Source organism: Gossypium hirsutum, chromosome A11 (genome assembly GCF_007990345.1).
Source record: "Gossypium hirsutum isolate 1008001.06 chromosome A11, Gossypium_hirsutum_v2.1, whole genome shotgun sequence".
Classification (NCBI taxonomy): domain Eukaryota; kingdom Viridiplantae; phylum Streptophyta; class Magnoliopsida; order Malvales; family Malvaceae; genus Gossypium; species Gossypium hirsutum.
In genome coordinates, this window is record NC_053434.1 from 4109088 (window position 1) to 4136504 (window position 27417).

Here is a 27417-nt window from a genome sequence, read left to right on the forward strand (position 1 = left end):
CCAATCCTATAGTAATAGTGACAACCTCTAAATATAAAAAAATTTTAAAAAATATAAATTAATTTTTAAAAAATATAATTTTTTAGACAAATTCAAGTATTAATTAGGTATTTTTTGGACAAATTTAGGTTCCAATTAGATACTTTTAAACAAGTTCAAGAACTAATTATATATTAATCCTTAAAAAGTTAAAATTGTTTAATGTATGTGACAAAATACAAATTCAGGAATTAATTAAGTAAAAAAAATAAACATCAATTAAATACTTTTTAGAGAGACATTAGTTTTTAAAAAAAATAAGATTGAGAATATTCAATTTTTTATCCATATATAGTCATTATTTCTGCACAATATAAAAAAATTATGCCACATTTGAATGTTGCACATTGTAATTATCCTAAAAAAAATTATAAAATCTAAAATTGATTTGCCCATACCAATCAAAGATTACTTTACCCAATCGGGTCTCCCAAACAAATCCAACTAATTAATTTTAAAGAAATTGCCGTATAGGAAAAGAACTTTTGAATCATGGCCGTTGAATTCATTCGATCGCGCAAGGCAAACCGTCTACCCAAATGCGGTAACACGATGCTTTCCTTAGACCTAATTGCACCATCGTACTCCACCAATGAAGAGCGGAGATGTAACCCATAATACATTGCCACGTGTCCAGTGTAGGGCAAATTCGCAAATCAAACGAAAATCAATTTGGCAGCTTTTTAAAAGGTCAATACGCCGTCGCTTTTTTCTCCCATTTTAGGGAGCGTTTTTAAAGTGAAGCCAACCCGCTCCACTCTGTGTCTTGTCTCTGTTGTTCTTTCTCTCTTCACACTCTGAAGAAAGAAATTAAAAATTAAAAAATAACCGAGTTTTTCTCGGGATTGATTTTTTAACTCTTTAAATCAATTCCAGTTCACTGATCACCGATACCCTGCATTTCTTTCCAGTAAGTTCAATTCAATTTTTTTTTTTCCATTTCGTTGTGGAAAAAGTTTTTAATTTTATTTTTGTTAAATTTCAGTTTAAGTTTTGTTCTTTTTTTTTTCTTTTTATAATATAGATTTTGAAATGGACCGACGAGGATGGCCATGGAAGAAAAAACCTTCCGAAAAGACTGGAACCGACAAGCAGGGGGTTGTATCTGATGGAACCAGTGCTTCTTTGTCTTCCTTAGCATCTCTTGGAGATCAGGTTTTCTTTTTCTTTTTATTTTTCACTTGAAAAATGCTATAAAATGAAACCATTTATGGACCTTGTTCCTAATTGTTTGGAGTTTTGGATTTTTTTTTTGCTGTTTACTGATAGGAAAAGTGTAAGAAGGTCAATTATGTTCAAATATCCATGGAATCTTACGTGCATTTGACTGGGTTAGAGGATGAAGTTAAAAAGTTAAACGATCAAGTTAGACTATGTGAGGATGAAGTAAAGAATTTGAAAGGGAAACTATCTGAAGCCGATTCAGAGATCAAGTCTAAGGATGGTTTGATTAGTCAGCATGCGAAAGTTGCTGAGGAAGCTGTTTCAGGTATGGGTTGGAAATTTTAATTTTCTCTTTAGTCCTACCATTAAGAGTTATGATTTGAGAGCTTTCATGTACTTTTTAGGATGGGAAAAGGCGGATGCGGAAGCTTTAGCGTTGAAACGACAACTTGAAAATCTTACTCTCTTGAAGCTTTCAGTAGAGGATCGAGCAGCCCATTTAGATGGTGCTCTTAAGGAGTGTATGAAACAGGTAAGGAATGTGAAAGAGGAAAGTGAGCATAAATTGCATGATGTGGTTCTAGCCAAAACTATACAATGGGACAAAGTAAAGCTCGGTCTTGAAGCGAAAATAGCTGAATTAGATGAAGGGCTTTTGAGAGCAGCAGCTGAAAACCAAGCGCTTTCAAGGTCGTTGCATGAGCGGTCAAATTTGATAGTTCAGATTGAGGTAGAAAAATCTAAAGCAGAAGCTGAAATGGAACTTATTAAGGAAAACCTTATGTCACGTGAGAAGGAAATAAGCTCACTCAAGTACGAGTTACATATGGTTTCTAAGGAGCTCGAAATTCGCAACGAAGAAAAGAATATTAGTGTAAGATCTGCAGAAGCAGCAAACAAGCAACATTTAGCGAGTGTTAGCAAAATTGCTAAACTGGAGGCAGAGTGTCAAAGATTACGTGGCCTTGTTCGTAAGAGGTTGCCGGGGCCAGCTGCATTGGCCCAAATGAAGCAAGAAATTGATCATTTTGGCCGAGATTTTGGTGGACCTCAATCAAAAAGGAATGCGGTTAAGAATCCTAACCCGAATTTGTCTCCACAGATGGAATTTTCTGCTGGCAACTTGCTGCAATCCCAAAAAGAGATTGATTATCTTACTATGCATTTGTTGGAGATGGAAGAGGAAACAAAGATGCTTAAAGAAGCTTTGGCCAGTCGCAATAGTGAACTGCAGGCTGCCAGAGACGTGTGTGCTAAGACGAGTGTAAAGGTCAAGAGCTTAGAAGCACAAATACAGGCCCTTAATAATCAAACAAGCTCCCCTAAGTCAAGCATTGGGCACCCTGCCGGCGATCATTCAAGTCAATATGCTAGCAATGCACCTAGTATCACTTCCATGTCTGAAGATGGGGTTGATGTTGAAGGACGCTCAGCTGAATCTTTGCTACCGGCGACCTCTGATATCTCTCATTTGGAGATGCAGAAGAGTAGCCATAAAGTTCACAAGCAAGAGAATCCCAATTGCTTGGAATTGATGGACGACTTTCTGGAGATGGAGAAGTTGGCATGTCTGCCAAATGATGCTGGTGGAGCTAATGATGTTTCAAGCCATCCAGGTAATTATGGGAATTATAGAGCAGAAGGTAATATGTCACGCAATGCTGTCCAAGATCAGGACATCTTCTCTGTGCAAGAGTTTGGTTTTAGTCCATCATCAAAGCAGGGTTCTTCAAGTGCAAGATCCTCAACAACAGAGCTTCAGCACGATGTGGAAAATCTGCCCTTCCAAAAGCTTCAGTCGATGATTTCTACGATATTTGAGTCTCAAACTAAGGACTCGAATTTGGGGAAGGTTTTGGAGGATATCAAATGTGCTATTCTGGAAATACAAGGTTCTCTGCCTCAGCACTGTTTATATGAAGGAGTTCAAGCAGGTCATGGTCCCTCTGATCCAAAGGATGTATCTGGACAGAGTTTGATATTCTTAGATGAAGAGAATATTACTAAGAAAAATTTGGCATCTGCAATATCTCAGATTCATCAGGTTGTACTATCAATTGGCAGAGAAGCAATGAGAGTTCAGGACCCTCCTACTGATGGTCATAGGCTAAGCAAAAAGTTAGATGACTTCTCTGCCTTTGTGGATAAATTTGTATTTGACAAGAAGGGTTTGGTTGACTTCATCTTAAGACTTTCTCATGTTTTTGCTGAAGCTGATCGACTGAACCTTGGTTTCCTGAGATATAGGGATTATGATAGGAATGCCAGCTATAATGATTGCATAGACAAGGTTGCTTTGCTAGAGAATAATGTTATACAAGATAACCCATTGAAACATGCATGTGGTGGAGGGTGTCATCTTTGTCATTCCTGTCCTGATTCAGAGGTAAATAGAATCTCCGATCCAAGTTTTCAACCCGGTGCTACATCATGCTCATGCTTATTGAAAGAGTTGGAACAGCTGAAATTGGATAAACAAAATATCACAGTGGATCTTGCAAGAAGCACCGAAGATCTTGAAAATGTAAAGTTGCTGCTGCAGGAAACAGAGAATAGTCTGACTGAACTGAAGTTACAGTTGGCTTCCTCTCAAAATCTTCACAGTCTTGCTGAAACTCAGCTGAAATGTATGACTGAGTCTTACAAGTCACTGGAATTGCGTGCTCAAGAGTTAGAAGCTGAGGTAAACCTTCTGCAAGAAAAGTCAGCGAAGTTAGATGATGAACTACTAGAAGAAAAGCGTGGCCATCAGGATGCGCTGGCTAGATGCAAGGATCTTGAGGACAGAGTGCAAAGGTAAGTGATTAATTATTCATAATGCTTGATGATACAGTGAGCACATATAATCTTTAACAGGCAATCAATTGACCTAATAAAAAAAGGGAATTCATTAAATCAGTGAACTAAAAAGCACTCCAAAATGATCAACTACTATGTGAAAGTTGTTGGCTATTTTGATGTTGCACTGTAAGCTCCATCAGTTTTATTGTGTCGCATTATGTCTTCTAACATTCTCTAAATACTTTGATTCTGTTAAGGAATGTGGCCTCCTTTTTCTTTCCGTCATCAGCAATAGGAGATTCTGAAATGAAGATGAAACAGGTATGTAGCATGATAGTAACTTTGTTGGAGAACCCACTCAAAGAAAATATTAACCAAGAAAGCAAGAAAACGTATAATCAACTGATGGTTGTTCAGATATGCTGCTCTAACGCGTCTAGGGGTGACTGATATGCTTTTCTCTTGCACATTTATTGTCTAGAATGTTTGTTATCCTCTCATCTCTAGGGGTGATTGCACTTTTTTCGCTTGTCCTCTTTTTTTGTTCATTGTCATATAAAGGTTGGAGATCTTTTAATTGATTATAGTATCCCTTGATGCTCTCTGAATGACTGTTAACTTGAAAGCTTTAGCTGAAATTATCTGTTTGTCATTCTCTTGGCAGGAAAGAGAGTTAAAAGACGCAGCACAAAAGCTTGCAGCATGCCAGGAGACCATATATCTTCTTGGGAGGCAGTTGCAATCTTTGCACCCTCAGACAGAGAACCACCAGACTCATCACAGTGACAAGCTGTTGGGTGAAAATTCTGCAGAAGGCAGACTGAATCATAGTGGTTCAAAGGCACAGGATATTCACCACATCGATGACTTTGATCGCATTGACAGTGTAGCTTCTGCTGATGTGCAATCTGTGAGTGAGGATTCCTTGCATTATAGTCATTCCACACAAAGTCCCTTTGATAATGAGCCCAATCTTTCATCGAGTTCTTTGACGAGCTTGTCTCACCTCAGCCACAGGCGTACCAAATCTACATTCTCTGCTTCTACTCTTGAGCGAGAGAAACATTTACGTAGTTTTGGTCGTCTTTTTTCATTGGAAGGGAAGAATGAGCAGTAGAATTGTGCCATCTAGCTTTTGTATAGATTTCCAGGTTTATGGGATATATGGCAGGCTCTGAATTTACCATAGCAATTCGGCTGGCCCCATCTGTCCTAGATATTATTTCTTTCTCTTTTTCACTCGGAGTGCAGTTGCGGTTCTGATCGGAACTCGCAGATTGTAGAAATTATAGTAATGATGAAATGAAATGGCAGATCTATATGCCCTTATAATTAACTGCAATTCTCACACAAAAAGATCTTGGCACTTACGAGTAATATCTGAGTAGGCAACTAATAATATTTTTCCCAGCTCCAAATTATATAAACTCGTTAGTATGTCGGTGGCTTGTGTGTTTTTTCTAGAGTTGTTCAAGGGTTTGATCCTCTGTCACTGAAAAGATTTTGAAAGTGAATAAAAATATGAAGCTCCAATGACAAGATAATTTGGTAACTTTTTAAGAGAAACTTTAATTCTCAATATTTATGAAAAAAATTTTAACACCTAATATTTATATATTGTGTAATTTGGTCTTTTTGTAATTTTATTTCTTTAAAATATTAAGGGTTAATTTTAAAATAATGAGAAAAAATTTAAAATTATTATTGAAATATATTTTTATTATTTTATTATTTTTTAACAGTAAAATAAATTTTCTAGGTAAATTAGGCCGACCCAAAAATAAAATTGGGCTTGAAACTTTTTATGAAATCAAGAATCAACCTGGCTCAACTTGTAAACACCTCTAGGCTAGATGTTATTGGATTGGGTTATTTTATGATTGAGTTATATTAGAGTTTTTTTGGGTTAATTTATATTTTGATTTCAGTTAGATGTTGAGTATTTGACTATTAGGTTCCCTATGGATATAGGGTTGGATTTATATAATACCTAATGGTTTATTAGGCTTAGATATCCAAAATTGATAATTGATCAACTAAACATTTAAATCAATTAAACAAACTAAATTAATTAATTAATTGCAGTTAAATTAATTCACTTATCTCTATTTATTTGGTTTAACCAATTTTTTCTCACCCTTAAGCATAGAACAATTAAAAGAAACAATACAAAGCAATTGTTTACACTATTCATTAATCATTTCCTACATCTACGAGGCCTTAGATAAGGAATTCATTATTTAAATGTAATATATAGACACCAATATAATTTCTTAGGTGGTTAAATTGGAAAAAATTTCTTTCTAAATTTGTTCCAAGTAAAAATAATCGACCAATACATGTAAAAAAAATCAATGATAGAATCAACTATGAATTTAATGGTGTGACTAAGCATTTCTTAGGGCGTTCAAAGATGATTCCACCATTACCACTACTTGGAACAAAATGCATATGAAACTTAGGACAATGAGGATTCAAATTATAATTCCATTCGAATATACTTGTTCGATACAAAACCCTCAATTTCATCCCTACAACAAAGCTCATTTCCCCTTTAGTTTCATCTTTCCTTAATCTTTACAACCGAGAAACAGTTCCTATTCACTGATATGGGCCCAGCCTGACGTGGCCCACAAACAGTTCTAGTCTAGCTTTATTTCACCATCAATCACAACTTTGCCGAAGAAGGTAGCATTTGGTATCACTTGCAAGATTATCAAGGTGATTTGATAATATTACTATCATGATCATCACCTTAAAGCACAAAATTCCCAATTTTTTTGGCCCAAGTTTAAATTGCACTTGCATCCTATTTGTGATCAAATGAGCTTCATTTGGTTAGTTTTGTTTTTTGTTTTTGTCAATAAAAGTGAAGGAAAAAAGGAAGAACAAATAACTAAAAGCAACAAGCAAACCACTAATTAGAAGAAACCAAATTCAATACCCCAGTATCAGGTGGAAAGAACCTGGATTTCCCTTAAAATCTTTACAGTGCCCACTTGAGGGGAAAACTTTCATACATGCTGTAAACAATTAAAGAAGCAAAACAAAATTAACAGTCATGCATACAGGTATATGTAACTACAACGAAGGAATTAAACAATTTCATCATCTTTCTTCAATCCCTGATCAATCCCATCAAGGAAACTGTTTACAAATAAAATAGAAAGTTGCATATGTTTTCTTTCATTTCATAGGTTCAAAATGAGCTACACAATCATCTACTGTTGTTAACAACTTAGCATATACTATTTAGCTACAACCAGTTCTCTAGAGGAAATGAGTTACAACTAAGTCTAAGAAATAAGGTTGATACATCTAATATCCACATCCCTACATCTTCATCACAGTTCACTCTGTCATCCATAAAAGAAACCCAACAAATGAACTCCGATGGTAACCTACCATGATCATCATGTACATTCGTAACTGGAGGCCGGTTTTAGAGGTTGAGGCATCCCATCAATCACACTCAACTCTCTTCTCAGCTTAACAATATGGGCTTGCACCTATCAAGCGGTATAAACTGTCAAAAGATATTGTCTTTTGTCTCACAAGTTCATGAAAAATAAAATAGTAACATCAAAACATGCATGATTACACATAAAAGCCTGTAAGTCAGGCCGAAAGCTAATGGAGCAGATACACTATCAAGGCCAAGAGTGTGACTCAACAATTCATATTGACATGGCATGGGAAAGACAGACATCTACAAAAATGGTAATGTTGAAAGATGCTTTAACCTGTACATTTGGCTAGAAGTCTGTACAAGCAAACAGCATGCCTATTCGTAACTAGAAGTATAAAAGCAAGGAAAACGTCACAACAGCTCAACCAAGTTAATTCCTAATATGAAAGGCAATTAAGCTATTCCAACCTGCTGACGAGCTGAGGCAAGTTTCAACAATTCATCTGCCTCTGAGAAATTCAAAAACCACTGACTGAGTGGATGATCCTTGGTATCGCCCCTTCCCTTCTCATTTGTATTTTCAACTGGTGCTGCAGAAACAAGCAAACCAATCTTAAAGAAAATTTTCAACGAACAAATGTCCAAAAAGGGGGCAAAACCAATAAATTTACCCAGAACAGGCAAACTAAACCCAGCAGGCATCCGCGGCACAACAACAGCTGGATGATTTTGCACACGAGCAAAGAAACACTCAGAAGGATCTGGAAAAACAATCTCATTGTAAGATTCCATAACGACAGGTTTCTTGGTAGACTGTGGGCCAGATTCATCTTCAGGATACAACTTCAACATGTGATACCTACAAATACAGAGCCTAGTTAGTAAACAAGGCATCAAATCAAGTGAGCAAACAAATAAACAACTCACAAATCCAAATGCTTGTCACAAACATCACTGTGGAAGAAAATGCTAATGCCAATTTCAAATTCACCCCAACCACATTCTGATAACTCAAAAGGTGGCGCTTCAACAATTCTTGTAGGGTTATTGAAACTGGGATGAAGTTGAAATACAACATGCTTTATCACTGCTCCAAGATCTTCATTTGTTGCCCCACGCACATAAACAGTCCACTTATGCGATTGTGACCTAATCGAAGGAGATCAATCTATTTAGTATTATTAAACAAGATTAAAAGGGGGGGTGTTTATTTAATGAAAAAAAATACTTACTCACTAGCCTTCCGACCGAGATAAAAAGCTATAGTTCCATAGACAATTGGAACACAAATCTCAATATCTTTAACTCTCTTGTTTGTACCCTAGAAAATGATCAGAAAACAAAACAAACAATGCCTTTATAATGAAGATAGAGCTCAACAGGAAAGGGAAAATCTTTCTCAGCAATAAGCAAATCAAATGGCAGTTACAACATTTCCCAGTTATTGTTTTCGAATGTTAAAAGCAGAATTATGGTTTATCTTACTTAGGAATAGTAAATTCAGTTCTCGTGGACTAATTAAAAACCTCACAAAAAAAGAATGCAGCATTAAACGACAACTACTACTTCCTACTATGCAAATGGAATAATTTTACCAAAAACTTAAAGAAGCCAAAAGAAAAAAATTGGAACGTTGTTTTAGTAGGAAATGCAGATAAATGCGAGGAAAAACAATTGAAGAAGTTAAAATAGAGAACCTTTTTGTCGCTATCATCAGTGGTTTTGCTAAGTTTGATGATGCGCTGTGGCTTGGAAGCAGACCCACCATCCTCAACTTGCGCTTCGATAGCCGTGTGAGGCATTTCAGCAGACAGTTGAAGTGGGATCAAACCCAGAAGCGAAAGAAGGGTCGTTTTTCACCTTCAATTACGATAATTTAGGGATTTTTTTATCAATTCTGAGTTGGTGGGGGGGAGGATTGGGGTTTTAGGTAAAGAAGAAATTGTGGTTGTGGGCCGTTTTCCTTTCGTTATTCTTCCACGTCAGCAGCCATATGCGCAAAAGGAAATTATAAAATAATATTTTTAGACTCCCAAAATATCTTATTATTGTTTTATGGATAAAAATAATATCTTAAACATTCGAATCAAATAAAAAATTATTTTAAATTTTTAATACAACAATCATTCCATTATAATAGTTGTTTTAAATAATTTGGTATTGGCACTGAAGAATGGTAGATTTATTATTTATGCCCTTAAAATTTTATAAAATTACATTTTAGTATAATGATAAAATTACACTTTAATCTTAAAAAATTATGATTTATCCCTAATTCCTTAAAAGTAAATTTCTAACTTTACCTTTATTACTCAGACATGAAATATTGTTCTAAATGTGTAGTTGTTAGTTCAAGCCTATACCAGATATGATAAACCTTGGAATTGCATACTAGAAAAAATAGTTGCATATTGGCACTCCTCAACAAAGTCGAGAATAGAAAATCTACCTTCACGCATAATATCTTATTGATAGTTGAAAAATGATGAATACAATGGACATCTAACTTGTCAAAACTATGTATACTAATTTATTTTCAAAACTTTTCTCTCTAAATCATTTAAATTTATTATATTTAGATAACTAAACAAGAAAAATAATTCGTTGAATATAGTGCGTTACTTACGTACAATTATTAAAAAGCACTCACCAAATCTACCACTTAAATCCAAGAAAATTTAGTCAAGATTATTCAACTAAAGGTTTTTAGAACACTTTCAAATCACGTAGATTTCTTATATCTAATAAAATTGTTTATTTTTTACTGTTATTCTGAAAATAGGGTCAAATCACGTACTAATAAAGCATTCGGTAATCCTAAGCAACATTATATAACCCTATTACTAGCCCTACACTGTAAAACACCTATTCAAAAGGTTCCAAATATACTTCTCCTCCATCAGAACTCTACTAATAATGATGAAAATGATAAGATAAGTTTGATTATTGAAGTATAGATAAATCGACACTGACAGACACAAAATAAACAATTACCCATGTTGAAATCTGGCATGGAATGACATATATATGATGCAAAGGCAAGCCAAGTGGAGTGACTATTATTTACTAACTCCATTTGCTTTGCACATCCCGAAAATGGTGCCCCCTCGACACCAATGACATATTTTACACCAAGTTTCACGTCTCTCTATATATATGGATCCAGATCATCAACACATACTTTTCAACTTTAATTACAAGTGTAAAAGATTTCTACCCTATATCATTAATCAACTTTTCAGATTTGTATCCATTTAATACAGGTTCGACACATCAATGATATATGACTACCATTTAGGTTAAAATGTGATGCAAGTTCCTATACTTATCAATATTTTTATTTCTCTATATTTTAAATTTTTAAAAAATGTTTTTCTTTTCAACAAATAAAGTAAACGTTACGAAATAGCTATGGTTGACATTTCTTTGGAAGTAGGAAATGAATGCATCTTTTAGCACATGCAGTTGCTGTTATTGACGTTGATGCAGGGATGAATATTAGCCTAAAATCATTAAAAATTTTATTCTTAATGGATCCACGTAATTTAATTATTTTGATCAAATAATAAACAAAGCAAATGTGAATGAGACATTGATATTTACCTTTTGATTTTCACGATTTATAATTATCATGTTCGGTCTTCTATTTTCTGTTTTTTTTAATTATATTTCGAATCGTTGTCTTAAATTTAAATCTACTTTATATTTACTCAAACACGTATTTATAATTGTAATGATTGTAAATATTAATTTAGTTGGTTTAATATAAAAAATAATCAATTTCTTTTATATTCAAATAAAATTATTTATTATGTATTAGTTGCTTGAATTAATGGGCTTTTTTATATTAAAATTAAAAAATTATCGGAAATTATTATTAATTAGTTGGTTTAATAAAAAAAGTATTTTATATAAAAAAATAAAAAGATATTATATTTTCTTATGGATACAATTGAACTATGTGTGTAATTAGAGAATATGGAAATTTTTTTCTTTGTTAGAAAGGATAATTAATAATGAAACCAAATCTAATTACAAGCAAATTCAACTAATGTTATAGGGGCTAAATTTTAATTAATCAATCCAAAACACAACGCACACAATAGAAGCTTGAGAAAGACACATCATCTACTTAGATAGTCGATTAATCATCTACTTAGATAGTCGATTAGTGACCTAAACATTTTTAAATTTAAATTTAATTTATTAGCTCAAAAAATGCCGATAGTTTATAGTTTCATTTATATAAAATATAAAAAGCTTAGTATATAATTTAGTATGCGGTATATGTATTATTTTTTGGTCAAATATGGTACATGTATTTGATAAAAATTATAATTTCGGCATTTAGAGGTAGCTATATTATTTTTTTAGTGCTTAATTTGAGTTTTTGGATTTTTTTGATGAAAGTTCATAATTAACTAGTAACATCAGCAATTAACTTTTATCAAATCAGCCCTAAAACTCGAATTAAATCACATCCATAATACTATATTTGACAAAATAATCTTAAAATTAAACAAATTTCCAGTTAACACTAAATTTATTTTATTAAAAAATCATGAAAAATTCAAACCTAGTAATACTAACAATTAATTTTCATCAAATCCAACATTAAAAATCAAATTAAATGCTAAAAAGTTACCTTTGCACACCAAAAAAAATATATTTTTTGTCAAACTTAAGTACCACATTAAAAAAATATCAAACTTAAGTACCAAATGGTATTTATATTAAACTAAAAGAGAGTAAATCTGTGAAATAATTAAAATTCTCTTTAAAAAACAATTAAAATTTTAATTGAATCTGTTTTTTTATATTTATTATTTTTAAAATTTAATATTTTTAATAAATCACACATGTTAGTATTTTTTTTATGAAAAAAAAAACAGTATACATCCTATGTGATAATTAAAAAAAAAGTTTAATCATAAATTTGGCCACTAAACTTTTATATGTTTTGTCGAAATGACCTTAATTGTATTTTTAAATTTTTTTTGGCCATCAACCTTTGCTTTTTTTTCTTTTTTTTTTCAATTTGTTTTTTCTAACCGCTTAAATGAATAAACTCAATGTTTCAATATTTGTTTTTTTTCAAAAGGTTCCAACCTTTCATACTTTTGTTTACTAAGAATTTTTTCTATTGAGTTAAATTTTTTTAGATAATTACGCTTATTTTTTAAATTAATGTATTATTTATTTATTTTTATTATTTTTCATATGTAATTATCTTATTGGGTTATGTAATTAATAAATTATATTTTATTAAAAATATTCCACATATAAAATTCTACATCATCCCCATTTACATTTTTAATGGTATTTTTATTAAATCTGTTAGAAAAAATATATTGAAAAAAAAATAAAAGTTGATAGCAAAAAAAGGTTTAAAAATACAATTAGGGCCATGTTGATAAAACATACCAAATTCTTTAAAAACAATGATGAAATAATTTTCTTTAAACCAAATAAAGAAAAATAAAATTTTCATAAAAATGAAAAGAAAAGAGAATATGTTGGGTTCACTCGTTCAAAAACTCAACAGAAATGGAATAAGCATCGCATTAATTCGCTAATACACAATTAACCATAGTTAAAAGTAAAAAAAGAATCATGAATAAAATCTCCTAAACTCGATATCTTGCTTCTTAAAACAAGAAACTCCATAACCGTCCTTCACCATGATCTGTTCTCTCCCTATTTTTCAAATTTCAATTCCATCACGTTCTCTTTTCGGATTCCGACCGTCTTTCGCCGCCGCCTCCACCACTATCACCAGTACTTATGCTTCCAAAAAAGACAAAGGTTCGACAGGCGGTTATCTGAGCCGTCCAGGAATGGCACCCTGTACGTCGTTGTACGAAGTGCTAGGGATATCCGTGGGTGCCTCAAATCTGGAAATCAAGGCGGCGTACCGACGGTTGGCAAGGGTTTGCCATCCCGACGTGGCTGAAATTGGCCGGAAAGACTTGTCCGCCGAGGAGTTCCTGAAGATACACACGGCTTATAGTACCTTATCGGATCCCGAGAAACGAGCCGTATATGATAGTAAGCTTATCTGGAGACGCCAAAGGCCGTTGGTTTCGGCTTCTAGGTTTACCGTATATAATAAGGGGAGGAGTTGGGAGACCGATCAGTGCTGGTAATCGAGTTGACTCCCTCTCCTACTCACGCTACCGAACAGTGCATGTACCAGTTGGTTATAAAAGCACCGGAAGGTTTTGAGGGAGAAATCAGAGCCCTTGATCGTGCAACGTAAGAGCGCTTTTTTTTTTCTTCTTGTTTTTATTGGCTGATGCACGATAAAAGACTCAGAGTGTGAGAAAATACATGTATAGAGAAGAAAAAGCTTTCGTTTGTTTAAATTTAAACAGAATCGGTCTTTGCTCACTAATTCAAGAACCGGGGCCCAATAATGGAGAAAATTCTAAAAGCCCAGTCAATGCTTTGGTCTGGCCTGCATCCATGCATGATTGATTTTATTAAATTATGATTCAATCACTAAATGTATTTTGATTATATTTTTATATTTAGTTATTTTATTAAAAATTAAATTTTTAACCATGAAACGTGACATGGTGATTGCTTATCTCGTCCCTTAACTATGTGGTCTGGAATTCGATACTAAATCATGAGAATGAAACATATTTTATGATTATTTATTTATCTTTTTTAAGAATAACCGCGACAAGAAAATTAATTATAAATTATGCCAATCAATCCTTTTACCGCGTATAATCTTAATCCAACAGATTCTATCTTCAGTATTTTATATCAAAATCTATTTACTATTCGGTATGCGTTCATAATAATTTTAGTTATGAAGTTGATATAATTGCATGAATATTGATAATATTTTTATGACATGAACTTACTATTCGATATGTGTCTCATTAGATTACATGACTTTAAACCTCAAATATTTAAAAAATGAAAAATTGATCGTCTAATATCTAGAAGGGGATAATAGCTCATCAGATACCCCCTTTTCATCATTATCATGAATTTTGAAATTTTCTAAGCAGATCACGTATATATTATCTTGAAAAGGTACAGTTCAAGTAATTACTGAAATATTTATTATGGTCAAGACACAACATAACCTATCCATCTTTGTATGTATGTGCACATGCCATTTTCATTGTTAATGTGGAGATTATATATAGGACAATTTCTTATGGTCCACACATTTGCATTTTGGCACATATATACATATATATCTTTGTACAACATTTACTTCAAATCAACAGGGGGTGCATGTGAACAAAGATAATTAGCACGATGCGGGTTCAACCACTTTTTTGTCCACTCTTGCCGTGTTTATGGCCTTTTATTACCATTATAGGCTGTTTTAAGCAATTTTCTTCAATTTTTTGTATTTCCTTTTCGTGTTAGATAATTGATAGTCTTATTCACCCAATGCCTTATCGAAAATTCTCGTGTGGAAATTTCAAATTATTACAATTTACAAAGTGGAAGATGGTATTTAAGAGATTGGTTTTTTATTTATTAGTACACTTTGCTGTGGTCAAAATGCACCAATTTTGAAAATGGAGACTACACCATAAATAATACTTACTATATCAATTTGTGTGATGAATAGAACTCATATTTATCTTATTTATGTGTATATTTAAACACATGGCATTAAAAAAATAGTGTATTCTTAATTGGTATGAATAAAAAATGAGATATATAATGATATTTTATATTATTTGTTAAGTTACAAAATTTACATTCTATTTAATAAATGATTTTTACATTCTTAATTAAATATGGGTTAGGACAAGGTAGCTTCACGGAAAAATATTGTAATCTCGGGATTGGCCAGTAACACACATAATACCACTAATTTAAGGGTTAATGCAATATTTGGGACTTAAACCTTGTAATTGTTTCTAATTTGGAATTAATTTTTTTTTAAGTTAGTCTTAGAACTTGGTAATTGTTTTTTAATTGTAGCTTCAATTAGACAATTGTTCCTATATCAAGACTTGAACTTTTTTTAGGTCCAACTTTTTTATAAGGAAATATTAGAGATTAACTTGGAAAAATAAAACTCAAGACCTAACGCAAGTAGGGGTGTTCAGTCGGTTAACTGAACCGAACTAGTATTAACCGAATTAACCAAATTAAAATTAACAGAATTGATAATATATAATATTAATTTTTTAAAAGTTCGGTTAATTCAGTTAATTATCTGATTTCAAACCAAATTAACCAATAACTAAACTTTTAAAAAATCATTAATCGACTTCCAACTGAATTAAATCTGTTCGATCGATCGGTTAATTTAATTTTAACTAAAATTTAAACACCCCTAAATACAAGCATAATTACCAAGTTTAGAAATTAACTTGAGTAAATCAGTAAGTAGGTAAGTAACCTTTCATTGCATTTAAAAGATACTCACTGAATTTGATATACCAAAAAAAAGTAACCTTTCATTTTATTCAAAAGATAGTATTATAAAAGCGTGAAATATGCAGTATTTGGGAATCACGTATCAGAAAGAAAAGGGTTTCCGAATATCACTCTTCACTCTACGTACAAACAATTGTTTTATAAGTTAGTCGTTTGGATTATGACGTCTCCAACATGCACATCAAATTCCACATCTGCGGTTGCTTCCAGGAAACATGTCCGCTTTAACAAGCCGCCAAACAGCCTATGGCATATAATAAACTCAGCTAATTTGGCATATCACTCACCTTTAATCAGTACCACCTTTAATCAGTACCACAGATGCCTTATTTTTATTGGAGAGAAGGACAGTAGCTCCCTGACTTGTTTCATTGATGTCTCCCACGCAGACAGGCAAAAGCAATGAGGTTAAAAAGAAAAAAAAAAGAACCCAAAAAGTGTCAACCAAAATCTAGCTTTTCATTCCAATAATCTCTTTTGAAACTATTTAATAGATGCAAAAATGGTTGTGCTTCCTTCTTCCTTCTCGGTCGTTGCTACAAACCTTTTAAAACGATGCAGTTTCAGCCCAAGGAAACTCTAGCTATCAATTTGAAACGTGAAAAATTTATTACTACGATACTTTATTGCAGTGAGTTTTGCTGTAACCATCACTTTTCTTCTCTTGCTTTTTGCCTGTACTCCACTCTTTGTTATTTAGTCTGTATCCGTCAGAGTTTCTAACACAAGAACTGGTCTACGAGAAAACGAAAGTACGCAGTAATAGAATATGATCATTTATAAAGTATTGTACATGGACATAATTGTATTTGAGCATTTTATGGGGCTTGGATGATTGAGTAGATGGCTAAATACAAAAATCAGATTCAGACATTCATAGCCACAGGCCACCACTACGAAACATCGTTTATCGTTTGTACTCGATGGGGATACTTGAGCAATCAGGAAAGAAGCTGTGTTTATTGCTTTGGAGAATGGGGTCCGCAAAGGGATTGCTTGTCCCGATTAATGTAAAAAGCTTTGGTTAATTAATATGTGAATTAAGATATTGGGAAATAGGTGATAGTTACTGAAAACGAAAGGGGCTGATATGGGTCTGCAAAATAACTTGTTTGCAGATACAACAGGGGATAGAAATCTTAAGTGAAAGCCAAAACAAATAATCGACATCAATTCATTTACAACAACTATTAGTTTAAGCTGAATCTAAGATAATTATAATACTACAATCACTTCTGCCAAATAACTAACTGATACTTGAATACACAAAAATTAAACCTTCAAAATTCTCAACAAAAAGCACACCTTTATTGTATGAGAAAGTATCGTATGAATCTGTGATTCCACATCATTTTTACCCCTTTCATTAGAAAGGGGTAAAGATGATATAAAATTACAGTTTCATACATTCTTTCTCTTGCTGTACAGCCTATTTGCATAAAATTATCTTCAATATTGAATAGGGTAAGTCACCCTTTAACAAGCTCCATCCAACTTAATTTAAATTTAATTAGTTACTTAACTAATAAGTCTTCCACTTAAGTCCATATTAATTTCATCAACTTGTTGTTTTTAAAATAGGATAACTAATAAAATAGTCACTTTTTTTATCTCAAGTTACATTTTAGTCACTTATATTTGAAATATTACATTTTAGTAACTTACGTTAACGTATTATAACATTTTAGTCACTGAGTTGTTAATTATTGTTAACGGTGTAACGATAAGCTGATGTGGAACATTAAATCATCATTTCAAACTAAAATTTTAGGTTAACTTATTCAATTGGTCCTCATATTTTTTTGTTTTGAGCAATCTAATTTTTTTCTTTTATATTTTTTTAACTTTCCTTTTCTTTTCTTTTTTTTATTATCTTCTGCTTCTTCCTCTATTTTTCTCCCTTCTACATCTCTTTTAGTGTAGTTTCTCCATGTTTTCCATTTGTTAAAACTAAAGGGGAAGAAGGAAAAGAAAATAAAGAAATAAAAAGAAATATTAAATTGTTCAAAAAAATAAAATTACATAAACTAGTTTTAACAAATGAAAAATATGAAAAAAGTACGTTAAAAGATATGGAGAATGGAGAAAAACAAAGGGAGAAGCAGAAGAGAATGGAAAAAAAAAGTTAACAGAACATAAAATAAAAAAATTAAATTGCTCAAAATAAAAAATATGGGGACCAATTATATAATTCAACTTAAATTTTTTTTTGAAATGATGATTTAACATGCCACGTCAGCTTACCATTACACCGTTAATGAAAATTAATGGCTTAGTGACTATAATATTACAAAATGTTAATGTAAATGACTAAAACATAACATTTCAAACATAAATGACTAAAATGTAATCTAAAATAAACAAAAGTGACAATTTAAAAATTTACCCTTTAAAATATAGTAAGAAGTTTTAAATAAAGATGAGTTTTTTATCCTTCAAAACTTCTAACACATAAAAAAAACTTAAATAAAAAGTGGAATTCTTTTGAGTCTAGTTTTCTTGTTAAAAAAGAAATGTTCAACACAACTGGTTTAATATAAATAAAATTAAAAATATTTTTATAAAATTTGAAAATTTTAAATTATTTTTATACAAGTTAAAATTGTGATATACCTTTAACGGCTCTAGAAGATATACTTTTACTGCTCTAATCTTACTATTCAAACAGGAAATGGAACTATTGAAACAAACAGTTAAATTTTTCAACAAAATTTGCAAATTAATTAGGTGAGAAAGAGAATATTTGCATATATGACTTGAGAAGAGTTTTTTAATCAAGATAATCAGTATCGCACCCTCAAACACACTATTTTTCAATTGAAATTGGTGTGTACCCTATTGGTCTGTTTCAATGTGTAGTTTTAAAATTTTTAATATTTTTTAAAATATTTTACAAATATCAAATCAATCATTTTAAATAAATTCCAAATATAAAATATTAACGCACCTGTTAACGCTCAATATTTTAATAATATATTTTTTATATTTTATTACCATAGCGGTAAAAGATTAAAAATTGATACATAATATTTTGACTAACGTGATTGAGATTGGACGAAACAAACTAACATAATCTATACAAACTAAAATTTTAATTGGTGTGAAAAAAAATTAATTATATTGATTTATTATTGAAACTATACTAACCGAAACAACTGGGGTCACAATATCTCTGGTTAAGGAAGAATTTGATATGAAATTAAGAATGGATCCCACTAGCTACATAAGTAAAAGACATAAACATTGATGTAAGGTTCAAATATGTTCAAATATGTTAATTTAAAGAGTGTTAAAGTATAAATTAGTCTCGATCCTCTTAAAATAATTTTTTTTATTTAAATCTTTTAAAAAATTTAAAACTTTAAATTAACAAAGACTAATTTATACTTTAACACTCTTTAAAAATAATAAAAATCTGATTTAATTCTTGAAAATTTATAAAAATATAAACTATCAAAATAATAAATTTATATTTTTATTATCATAAAAATTATAATTTAATTTGAAGGGTTAAAATATTTTTTTAGCTTCCCTGGTGTGGGACTCCAATATTGATCATTATTCATCCTCAGCTGTCATCGTTGATCGTACCCACTTTGTGATATCTCCTCCAATAATCATTCATCAATTATCTCCTCCAATAATGTTTACTTTGGCCCATGCTCTTCAACCTTTTTACGTTTTTCTAAAAAGAATAAAGTTAGCTTTTTTAATTAAATACCACGTCATTAATTTTTAAGATAAAAAAATATTATTATTCACTCACTCTTATCAAATATCTTCTCTCACATATATGAATTTTAATTATTTTTCTTTTTTAAGTTGAAAAACCAATATATGTTAACCCATTCTTTTTTGAAGGGGTATTTTATAAATAGAAGTAGGCTTGAAATGGACTTCTTGTCTGGTGATTACTTTCTTGTATAGTTAAATTTTTGCCCTATTTAGAGTACGAGCTAAAGTGAATTTTTTGAGGTTTGGTGGGTGGAGATTGCAATAATTAAATGAGATTGAATTTTTTTTTACAATTTTTTATATTATTTTTTTACTATTTTTAATAATGTTATTGATTTTAATATAGATGTTTTATAATTTATATGTTTTATTCTAGATTACATATATTTGAATTTTTATATATTTTTTATATTTTTAAATGTGTATATATATTTAATAAAAAATATTTTTTTTGCATAAATATGTTAAGTGATGCTTTGTGATCGATTATAAAGTTTTTTTTTTAAACTTATGTCAAGAAATAGACTAAAAAATATAACGGAAGCATATTTTAAGTACCAAACTGGAAAATGAGTGTACTTTAAGTATCAACTTAAGCTAAAAAAATTAGTATACTTAAAGGGTCAAATTATGAATAAAACTTAAAATAATTGATTGGGTGAGAAGAAAAGAAGAGAAGAGAAAAGAAAACGAACCCCAAATTTAAACATGCAATTGCAAGCACTTTTAACTAAATCAAGCACTCCAACATTTTAAGGGGAAAAATATGTTATTAAAAATTAACCAAAAAAGTGTTCAAAAATAGCTCCAAAATTCATTCACCCAATTTTAAGTTAGAATCTTTCAAATTTGCATGTGGCTCATATGTACTATATATCCTCCATTCTTCTGTCTTTTGGATGTTTTTGAGTGCACAGGTGACGTGGGTAGGGTAGAATCATGATATTTTGGGATTTTTTTTTTCGTAAAACAGAAATAAATTATTGTCATACACATAGTTAACAAACAATTTTTGTTATTCGCTCTCACGACATAAATCAGTATATCTACTTGTGTTTGGTTTCAACTAATGAATATCGATAGATATGATTTTATTTTAAATAATTGACATATTATCAGTGTTTTACTTAAGGATGATTTTATCAATCATTAATACATAACTAAATTATTTTTTTAATACATAATTGATTTTTAAATAAATAGGAATTATATCCTTATTTATTTATCATATTTTTATTTAATTTATTCATTTCCTTTTGTTTTAATTATAAAATAATAAAAATTTATTTGTTTTATAATTATGTTAAGATTTCATGGAATTATATTTTATTTTTAAGTAAAATTAAGCGCTTCAAACTTATATTTAGTTCAACCATATATTTACCTTAGATGAATTGGTTAAATTATTTTTATTTAAAATTATATAATTTACATTATTTAAAAGATATTAATGAAAAAATGATTCAAAAATATAAAAACAAAGAAATAAAGAAAAGTTTGAAGTTGTCTTAAAGTTATTTTTTATACACTTGAATAAAAAATAAAACTAAAAAAGTTAATATGTATTCACATAGAAAATTATTAAAAATGAATAAAATATTTTAATTTAAAAAAAAATTGGTCCTGGTTGAACCCTTCTAAAAGCAAAAATATTTTTTTGTTCACCCATTTTATTTTCTGTCTTTTTTAGTCTTTAACTTTAATTTTTTTATTAAATCACTTCAAAATGAATGGAAAAATTAAAATTTTTAACGTTATTGACGTTGCATACATGTGAATCATCAAGTGGATGACACATCAGCATTTAATTAATTTTTAAATATTTAAAAATTCAAAAAAAGTTATAAAATTATTTTTAAAAATTAAAAATCATTAAAATTATAATTTTTTAAATATTTTAAAAATAGTTAAATATTGACCTGCCATTTACGTGGCAACCCACGTGTATGCTACATCAGTAAAGTTAGCAAACATTAACTTTTCCTTCAATTTTGGGGGTGATTTGCAAAAAATACAAGCTCAAGAAATGAAAGAAGAGAAAAATTAAATTAAGGGCTAAAATAATTTTTTATCAATTTGAAGGACAAAAAAAGTCATTATAATTATTTTTTTTTAATTTTTGAAAAACTGAAAATGAAAACTATTATTCAGAAAATAAAAATAGAAACCAAACAATATCCAAAAATCAGTTTTATTTTTAAATTTTAAAAAAATGATAAATAAAAATGAAATTTTATTTTTAATAAATGAAATCATGTACTTTTTGAGAACAAAGAAATAAAATAAATTATTTTTACAGTTTAAATCAAAATGTATCAGATTTAATATTTAAAAAACTATTGACAAAAAAATATTTTTATTTTTATATGAGTTTGAATGAGTACCAATTATTTTAAATTAAAAATTTTTGCTTTCATTATTTTTACTTTTACTTAAAACAAATTTTCATTATTTTTAAATTTGCACGTATTTCCATTTTTATTCTTTAAAAATCTTTTCCAAAATGTTTAATTAGATGCGTTTATCTTTCATTTTCCAATAAAATGAAACCGAAAATGATTTTTATTTTTTAAAACCAGACGAAGCTTAAGTCTCTCTCACTTTATTTCTATTCATTTTAAAAAAATTTAGGGTTTACTTTTCTTTAAAACTTTGATTTTTCTTCGATCAATCATCTTTTGCGATTTGAATATTAATTAAAACTTTTTGAACGAAAGCAATAGTTTTTTGTTTCTTCACGTGTATGAGTTAAAAAAAATTATTTTGTCAAGTGTATGGATTGTATACTTATTTAGCAAAATATGCGAAATCGGTAGCTGGAGTTTCGATTTCAAAAGTCGCCACCAGCAGTGTCCAATTTCAGTGAAAATGGGTGGAGCAAGCAGGAAGGACTTGAAAGTCTATCCTGCAGAAATCGTCTTCCACTTTAGGGCAAAGGAAGATGAAATGCTCAATTATAAAATGGAGTAATATCATGATAGTCCCTGAACGTTTATAAATTCCAATATAGCCTATCCACTTTAAAATTTATCAAAATTTTAATATGGTCTCTTCACTTATAAATTATATTTTAAAATAGTGTGTTATTTTCTAAATTAAGAAGTACTAAAAATTTTAAATTAAAAATTATTATAAGAATTTTAAAAAATTATAATATTGAAATACAATTACTTTTAAAAATATGGGAATTTATAATTTACTAGTTAAAGAAATTATAGTAACAATTTTAAATCGAAACTTAGATGTTCCTTTCAAATTTACAAAGTAGTTTTAATAATTTGTAATTTAGATTTTTAGTAATTTTTAATTTAGAAAATAATATACTATGTTGAAATATAATTTGTAAGTGAAGAGATCATATATAAATTTTAAAGTGGATAGACTGTATTGAAATTTTGATAAACTTTCAGGGACTATCGTGATATTACTCCATTTTATAATTGAGCGTTTTCACCTTCCTTTGCCCTAAAGTGGAAGACGATTTTTGCATCGTCCCTGCTTGCTCCAGCCATTTTCACTGAATTCAGACTCTAGGGGTGGCGACTTTTGAAATCGAATACTCCGGCTACCGGCTTCGCATACTTTGCTAAATAATTCTTTTTAACTCATATATTTTGGAAAATAAAAAGCCAAAGCAATACCACTAAAGCAATATTAATTAATTTCTTAAAGAAAATTAAGTTTTTAAGACAATTCTTGATTGCTTTTAAGTATCCTACTAATAATAATATTGAAGTTAAAATATGCTATTAGTCCCCGTTTTATATAGAATCTGATATTTTTAATCACTATATTTTAAAAAATTAAAAATTTAATTATTTTATTTTTTAAGTTAAAAATCTTAATTCAATAATTATCACCATTGATTGTTTCTACTAAAATTTGTCAATTTAATATATTTATTTTCTGTGATACGTCACAATAAGACAGCTTAAACAACATACTAAATTGATATTTTTTTTATAAAAATTACTTATGATTTTAATGATTTAAATCAGAAAGTTTTTTTTTTGCCCTCTCAGCTATGCTTGAATTTAAATTAAATGATTTGAAATATATTTTATTTAATCTTAATTTTAAAACATATAAATGTAAAGATAAAGTTATTTATTTTATTGTTCTTTAAACAATAATATTAGCTTTATGGATGCATGAAGTTTTGGCATGAATTTCTTTTAACAGTTTTTGGCTAGACTTGATTTATTTGTATAAAAAAAATGAAAGAATTTAGATAAAAATGAAAGTTTGAAAAATGGGTTTGAACAAAAAAATAAAATTCATTTTTTAAACGGATTAGGTCTCGATTTAAAATTTTTTTGGTCTAGGCCTGAATCAGCTTATACTTTCTTTTTATTGTCATCTCGTTATTATATTGCTATTATATTGTTGTTATTATTTGGATATTGTATAACTATTATTTTATTGTTAATTTGATTACTATTTTAGAAGCATTTACTTGTTAAGTTGCAATTGTGTTATTTAAGTATAAAAAACTTTTTTAATGTATTTTTAATTTGTAGGAAAATATTTATTTTAATATTTTTAGTGCATTCAATATATTATATTTTTAAATTTATTTTTATATAAAAAATTAATACGGACGGGTCAAATCAAATTTGAGTTAAACATTTTTGACCTGGGCCGGACTTAGACAGAATTTCAAACTAATTTTTTCAATAGGGGTGGAGCCCAATCCTAAAAAACAAACTTAAAAATTAACATAGTCCTAGTCTAAACTTAGCTCGACTCATGATTAGGACTACTTTAGACTCAAATATTTATAAGGCATTTTTTAACTGAGTTGTTACTTGTTGTTAGTAAGTTGTTTTTAAGGTACGTATTAATGGGGTTGGTGTTAAGTTAATTTATTTTTATTTGAAAGATAGTAATTAAGTATAATATAATAAATGGTAATGAAATTGGAATTTAATATATATTAAAGAAAAGTAAAATATGGCAGCAAGACTTCATAATTGTTATAATAATAAATTAGAAGTTCTCGTCGTTCTGAACAGTAAAGCTCACCCCCGAGAAAATGAAAAACGCGTTTGACCTTGTAAAACTCGTTCACCATGAATGCTTCTTCTTCATCTTCATCAATCTCCTTTTCCTTTTTAACGCGTACACACACTGAGTCAAAAAACACCCAAAATTTCTGTTGCCCTGAAAAACAGCAATTTAGGCCGCAAAACGTCGCTGAATCGAACACTTTCAAATACCCCACTTCTTCCCTCCATTTTCTCCGCTTATCAAGCCTTTTGCTAGAATCTTAAGAACCAAAACCCGACAAAGATCTGCCCTTTTGCTTTGTCTTGTTTTCAGCTTGATTTATTTGTTTTCTGGTCTGATCAATTTTATTTACTTTTTTGGTTGTTGTGATGGCGGATATTGTGAAACAAATCTTGGCGAAGCCGATTCAGTTAGCGGACCAAGTAACGAAAGCGGCGGATGAAGCGAGTTCGTTTAAGCAAGAGTGTGCGGAGCTTAAGTCCAAGACAGAGAAACTTGCTGGCTTGCTCCGACAAGCGGCGCGTGCGAGTTCCGACCTTTACGTTCGTCCCACGCGCCGCATAATCGACGATACTGAACAAGTCCTCGACAAAGCCCTCTCTTTGGTCCTCAAATGCCGCGCCAACGGCATTATGAAGCGCGTGTTCACAATCAACCCTGCTGCCGCCTTCCGTAAAATGTCTTCCCAGCTCGAGAACTCTATCGGCGATGTGTCCTGGCTCCTCCGTGTGTCAGCTTCAGCTGACGATCGCGACGATGAGTACTTAGGCCTTCCTCCGATCGCTGCTAACGAGCCTATTTTACACCTAATTTGGGAACAGATCGCGATTCTTTACACCGGTTCGCTTGAAAATCGGTCCGAAGCGGCTGCCTCGCTTGTTTCGCTAGCCAGCGATAATGATCGATACGGGAAACTGATTATAGAAGAAGGAGGGGTTGGGCCGTTATTGAAATTAGTCAAAGAAGGGAAAGTCGAAGGTCAAGAAAACGCCGCCAAAGCAATTGGGCTTCTCGGCCGGGATCCCGAAAGCGTCGAGCACATGATCCACGCTGGCGTTTGCACGGTATTTGCGAAAATCCTCAAAGAAGGTCCAATGAAAGTTCAAGCCGTGAGTGCGTGGGCAGTGTCTGAGTTGGCTGCTAATTACCCCAAATGTCAAGATTTGTTTGCCCAGAACAATGTCATCCGATTACTCGTTAGTCATTTGGCGTTTGAAACGATTGAAGAACATAGCAAATATGCAATTGCTAGTAACAAGGCTTCATCCATCCACGCAGTGGTTATGGCGAGTAGTAATAGTAATTCGAATGTGAAAAATGTTGTTGAGGAAGATCATCAGACTCAGATTCCGCACCCAATGGGGAACCGAGAGCCGAATCAGATGCATCATGTTGTTAGAAATACTATGGCAATGCAAGGAGGGGCGAAATTGCCACAAAAGCCTAGTAATAACCATGTTAGGAGTAATAGTCAGGGCAATGTCATCGCCAAGCAAGCTCACCAGCTCAGTTATCAGTATCACCAGAATGGTCTGATTACAGGGGCGAGTACGAAGGGAAGGGAATCGGAAGATCCTGCAACCAAGTCTTCTATGAAAGCAATGGCAGCTAGAGCCTTATGGCATCTTGCAAAGGAGAATTCGCTTATCTGCAAGAGTATAACTGAGTCCAGAGCATTGCTATGTTTTGCTGTTTTGCTTGAAAAAGGAACTGAAGAAGTGCGGTTTAATTCAGCTATGGCATTGATGGAGATTACAGCTGTGGCAGAGCAGGATCCTGATTTGAGAAGGTCTGCTTTCAAGCCCAACTCTCATGCTTGTAAGCTCATCGTGGACCAGCTGTTGAAGATCACTGAGCAGGCCGATTCAGAGCTGCTGATTCCTTGTATCAAGGCTATCGGAAATTTGGCTAGGACGTTTAGAGCTACGGAAACAAGGATGATTGCCCCTTTGGTCAAACTTCTTGACGAAAGGGAAGCCGAAGTTTCCAAGGAGGCTGCAATTGCACTCGCCAAGTTTGCTTGCACGGACAACTATCTACACCTTGATCACTCCAAGGCAATCATTAATGCAGGAGGTGCAAAGCATTTGATTCAGCTTGTGTATTTTGGGGAACATATTGTTCAACTCCCAGCATTACTTCTCCTATGCTACATTTCCCACCATGTACCTGACAGCGAGGAACTTGCTCAAGCCAAGGTTCTTACCGTGCTCGAATGGGCATCCAGGCAATCCAACATGACCCAGAATGCAACTGGCAAACTCTTACAAGAGGCCAAAAGTAGATTGGAGCTGTATCAGTCTAGAGGGTCAACCGGATTTCATTGATTCAATCACTTTCCCTTTGTAATTTCTCTCTTTATACAGTACCCCATCATTGAGTTCATAATTCTAAATTGGAGTGTACATACAGTTAGAAGTCTTCCATATGCATGCTAAGTAGTATTGTCAGCCATTTGCAGAGTTGCTGCTTTTTTTTTTTCTGTTCTGTGTACTCACCAATTGCCCTAGGAATCCCAGCTGTCTGTTAGTTTATAAACTATAAGTTAAATTCCCTGTATTATTGCTTTTCCTGTATGCAATGTTGGGAAATGCAAAGTTAGCCTTTTTTTTCTGCTGAAACATCAGTTTATGGAGTGATGACATTTCATGCCGAAGGTACATTTGCAAGATTCTTTGTCTTAATGCAACATACTTCACTTTCAATTGTGAGATTCGCATGCTAATGTCCATTCACGTCACTAGGTTCGTAACCAATTCGAATATTATTGCTATAGCCTACCTTGTACCCTCCAAATTTGCTACTCTTTACTATCCTAGTTTACATCATGTGGAGCATTTTGGTTTGGTGATATT

General features: G+C 31.3%; 4 protein-coding genes across 5 annotated transcripts; 3 read left to right on the plus strand and 1 right to left on the minus strand.

Annotated features, from left to right (window-relative positions):
• Nucleotides 1-754: 754 nt before the first annotated feature.
• LOC107924455 (filament-like plant protein 5) lies at nucleotides 755-5320 on the plus strand. The gene is made up of 6 exons (XM_016854914.2): nucleotides 755-949; nucleotides 1064-1194; nucleotides 1309-1528; nucleotides 1608-3999; nucleotides 4242-4305; nucleotides 4649-5320. Exons 2-6 carry the CDS (start codon nucleotides 1072-1074, stop codon nucleotides 5099-5101), a joined length of 3252 nt encoding a protein of 1083 aa, XP_016710403.2. The 5' UTR covers nucleotides 755-949; nucleotides 1064-1071; the 3' UTR covers nucleotides 5102-5320.
• Nucleotides 5321-7079: 1759 nt separating this feature from the next.
• LOC107922812 (transcription initiation factor TFIID subunit 14b) lies at nucleotides 7080-9380 on the minus strand. Of its 2 annotated transcripts, none has more exons than XM_016852982.2 (6): nucleotides 9091-9380; nucleotides 8626-8714; nucleotides 8321-8542; nucleotides 8065-8252; nucleotides 7862-7983; nucleotides 7080-7493 (listed from the first exon to the last, which is right to left on the minus strand). In XM_016852982.2, exons 1-6 carry the CDS (start codon nucleotides 9193-9195, stop codon nucleotides 7398-7400), a joined length of 822 nt encoding a protein of 273 aa, XP_016708471.2. In that variant the 5' UTR covers nucleotides 9196-9380; the 3' UTR covers nucleotides 7080-7397. The 2 variants fall into 2 exon arrangements, with proteins under 2 accessions (XP_016708471.2, XP_040936587.1); XM_041080653.1 differs by lacking the exon at nucleotides 7080-7493 and adding an exon at nucleotides 7561-7778 and having other exon boundaries at nucleotides 9091-9369.
• Nucleotides 9381-12836: 3456 nt separating this feature from the next.
• On the plus strand, nucleotides 12837-13957 carry LOC107923523 (chaperone protein dnaJ 11, chloroplastic). The gene has a single exon (XM_041080655.1). The coding sequence runs from the start codon at nucleotides 13075-13077 to the stop codon at nucleotides 13537-13539; it is 465 nt and encodes a 154-aa protein (XP_040936589.1). The 5' UTR covers nucleotides 12837-13074; the 3' UTR covers nucleotides 13540-13957.
• Nucleotides 13958-24518: 10561 nt separating this feature from the next.
• On the plus strand, nucleotides 24519-27218 carry LOC107924084 (uncharacterized). Its single transcript, XM_016854361.2, has one exon. The coding sequence runs from the start codon at nucleotides 24931-24933 to the stop codon at nucleotides 26887-26889; it is 1959 nt and encodes a 652-aa protein (XP_016709850.1). The 5' UTR covers nucleotides 24519-24930; the 3' UTR covers nucleotides 26890-27218.
• Nucleotides 27219-27417: the final 199 nt, after the last annotated feature.

What these genes read in the sequence shown, in the direction of transcription:
- LOC107922812 (XM_016852982.2), bottom strand. Translation starts at nt 9,195, where the DNA reads ATGCCTCACACGGCTATCGAAGCGCAAGTTGAGGATGGTGGGTCTGCT. An exon ending in CTGATGATAGCGACAAAAAG is followed by an intron (nt 8,715 to 9,090) that starts GTTCTCTATTTT and finishes ATCATTTTCTAG; the next exon opens with GGTACAAACAAGAGAGTTAA. An exon ending in TTGCCTCAGCTCGTCAGCAG is followed by an intron (nt 7,494 to 7,861) that starts GTTGGAATAGCT and finishes ACCGCTTGATAG; the next exon opens with GTGCAAGCCCATATTGTTAA.
- LOC107924455 (XM_016854914.2), top strand. Translation starts at nt 1,072, where the DNA reads ATGGACCGACGAGGATGGCCATGGAAGAAAAAACCTTCCGAAAAGACT. An exon ending in TGCTGAGGAAGCTGTTTCAG is followed by an intron (nt 1,529 to 1,607) that starts GTATGGGTTGGA and finishes TGTACTTTTTAG; the next exon opens with GATGGGAAAAGGCGGATGCG. An exon ending in CTTGAGGACAGAGTGCAAAG is followed by an intron (nt 4,000 to 4,241) that starts GTAAGTGATTAA and finishes GATTCTGTTAAG; the next exon opens with GAATGTGGCCTCCTTTTTCT.
- LOC107923523 (XM_041080655.1), top strand. Translation starts at nt 13,075, where the DNA reads ATGATCTGTTCTCTCCCTATTTTTCAAATTTCAATTCCATCACGTTCT.
- LOC107924084 (XM_016854361.2), top strand. Translation starts at nt 24,931, where the DNA reads ATGGCGGATATTGTGAAACAAATCTTGGCGAAGCCGATTCAGTTAGCG.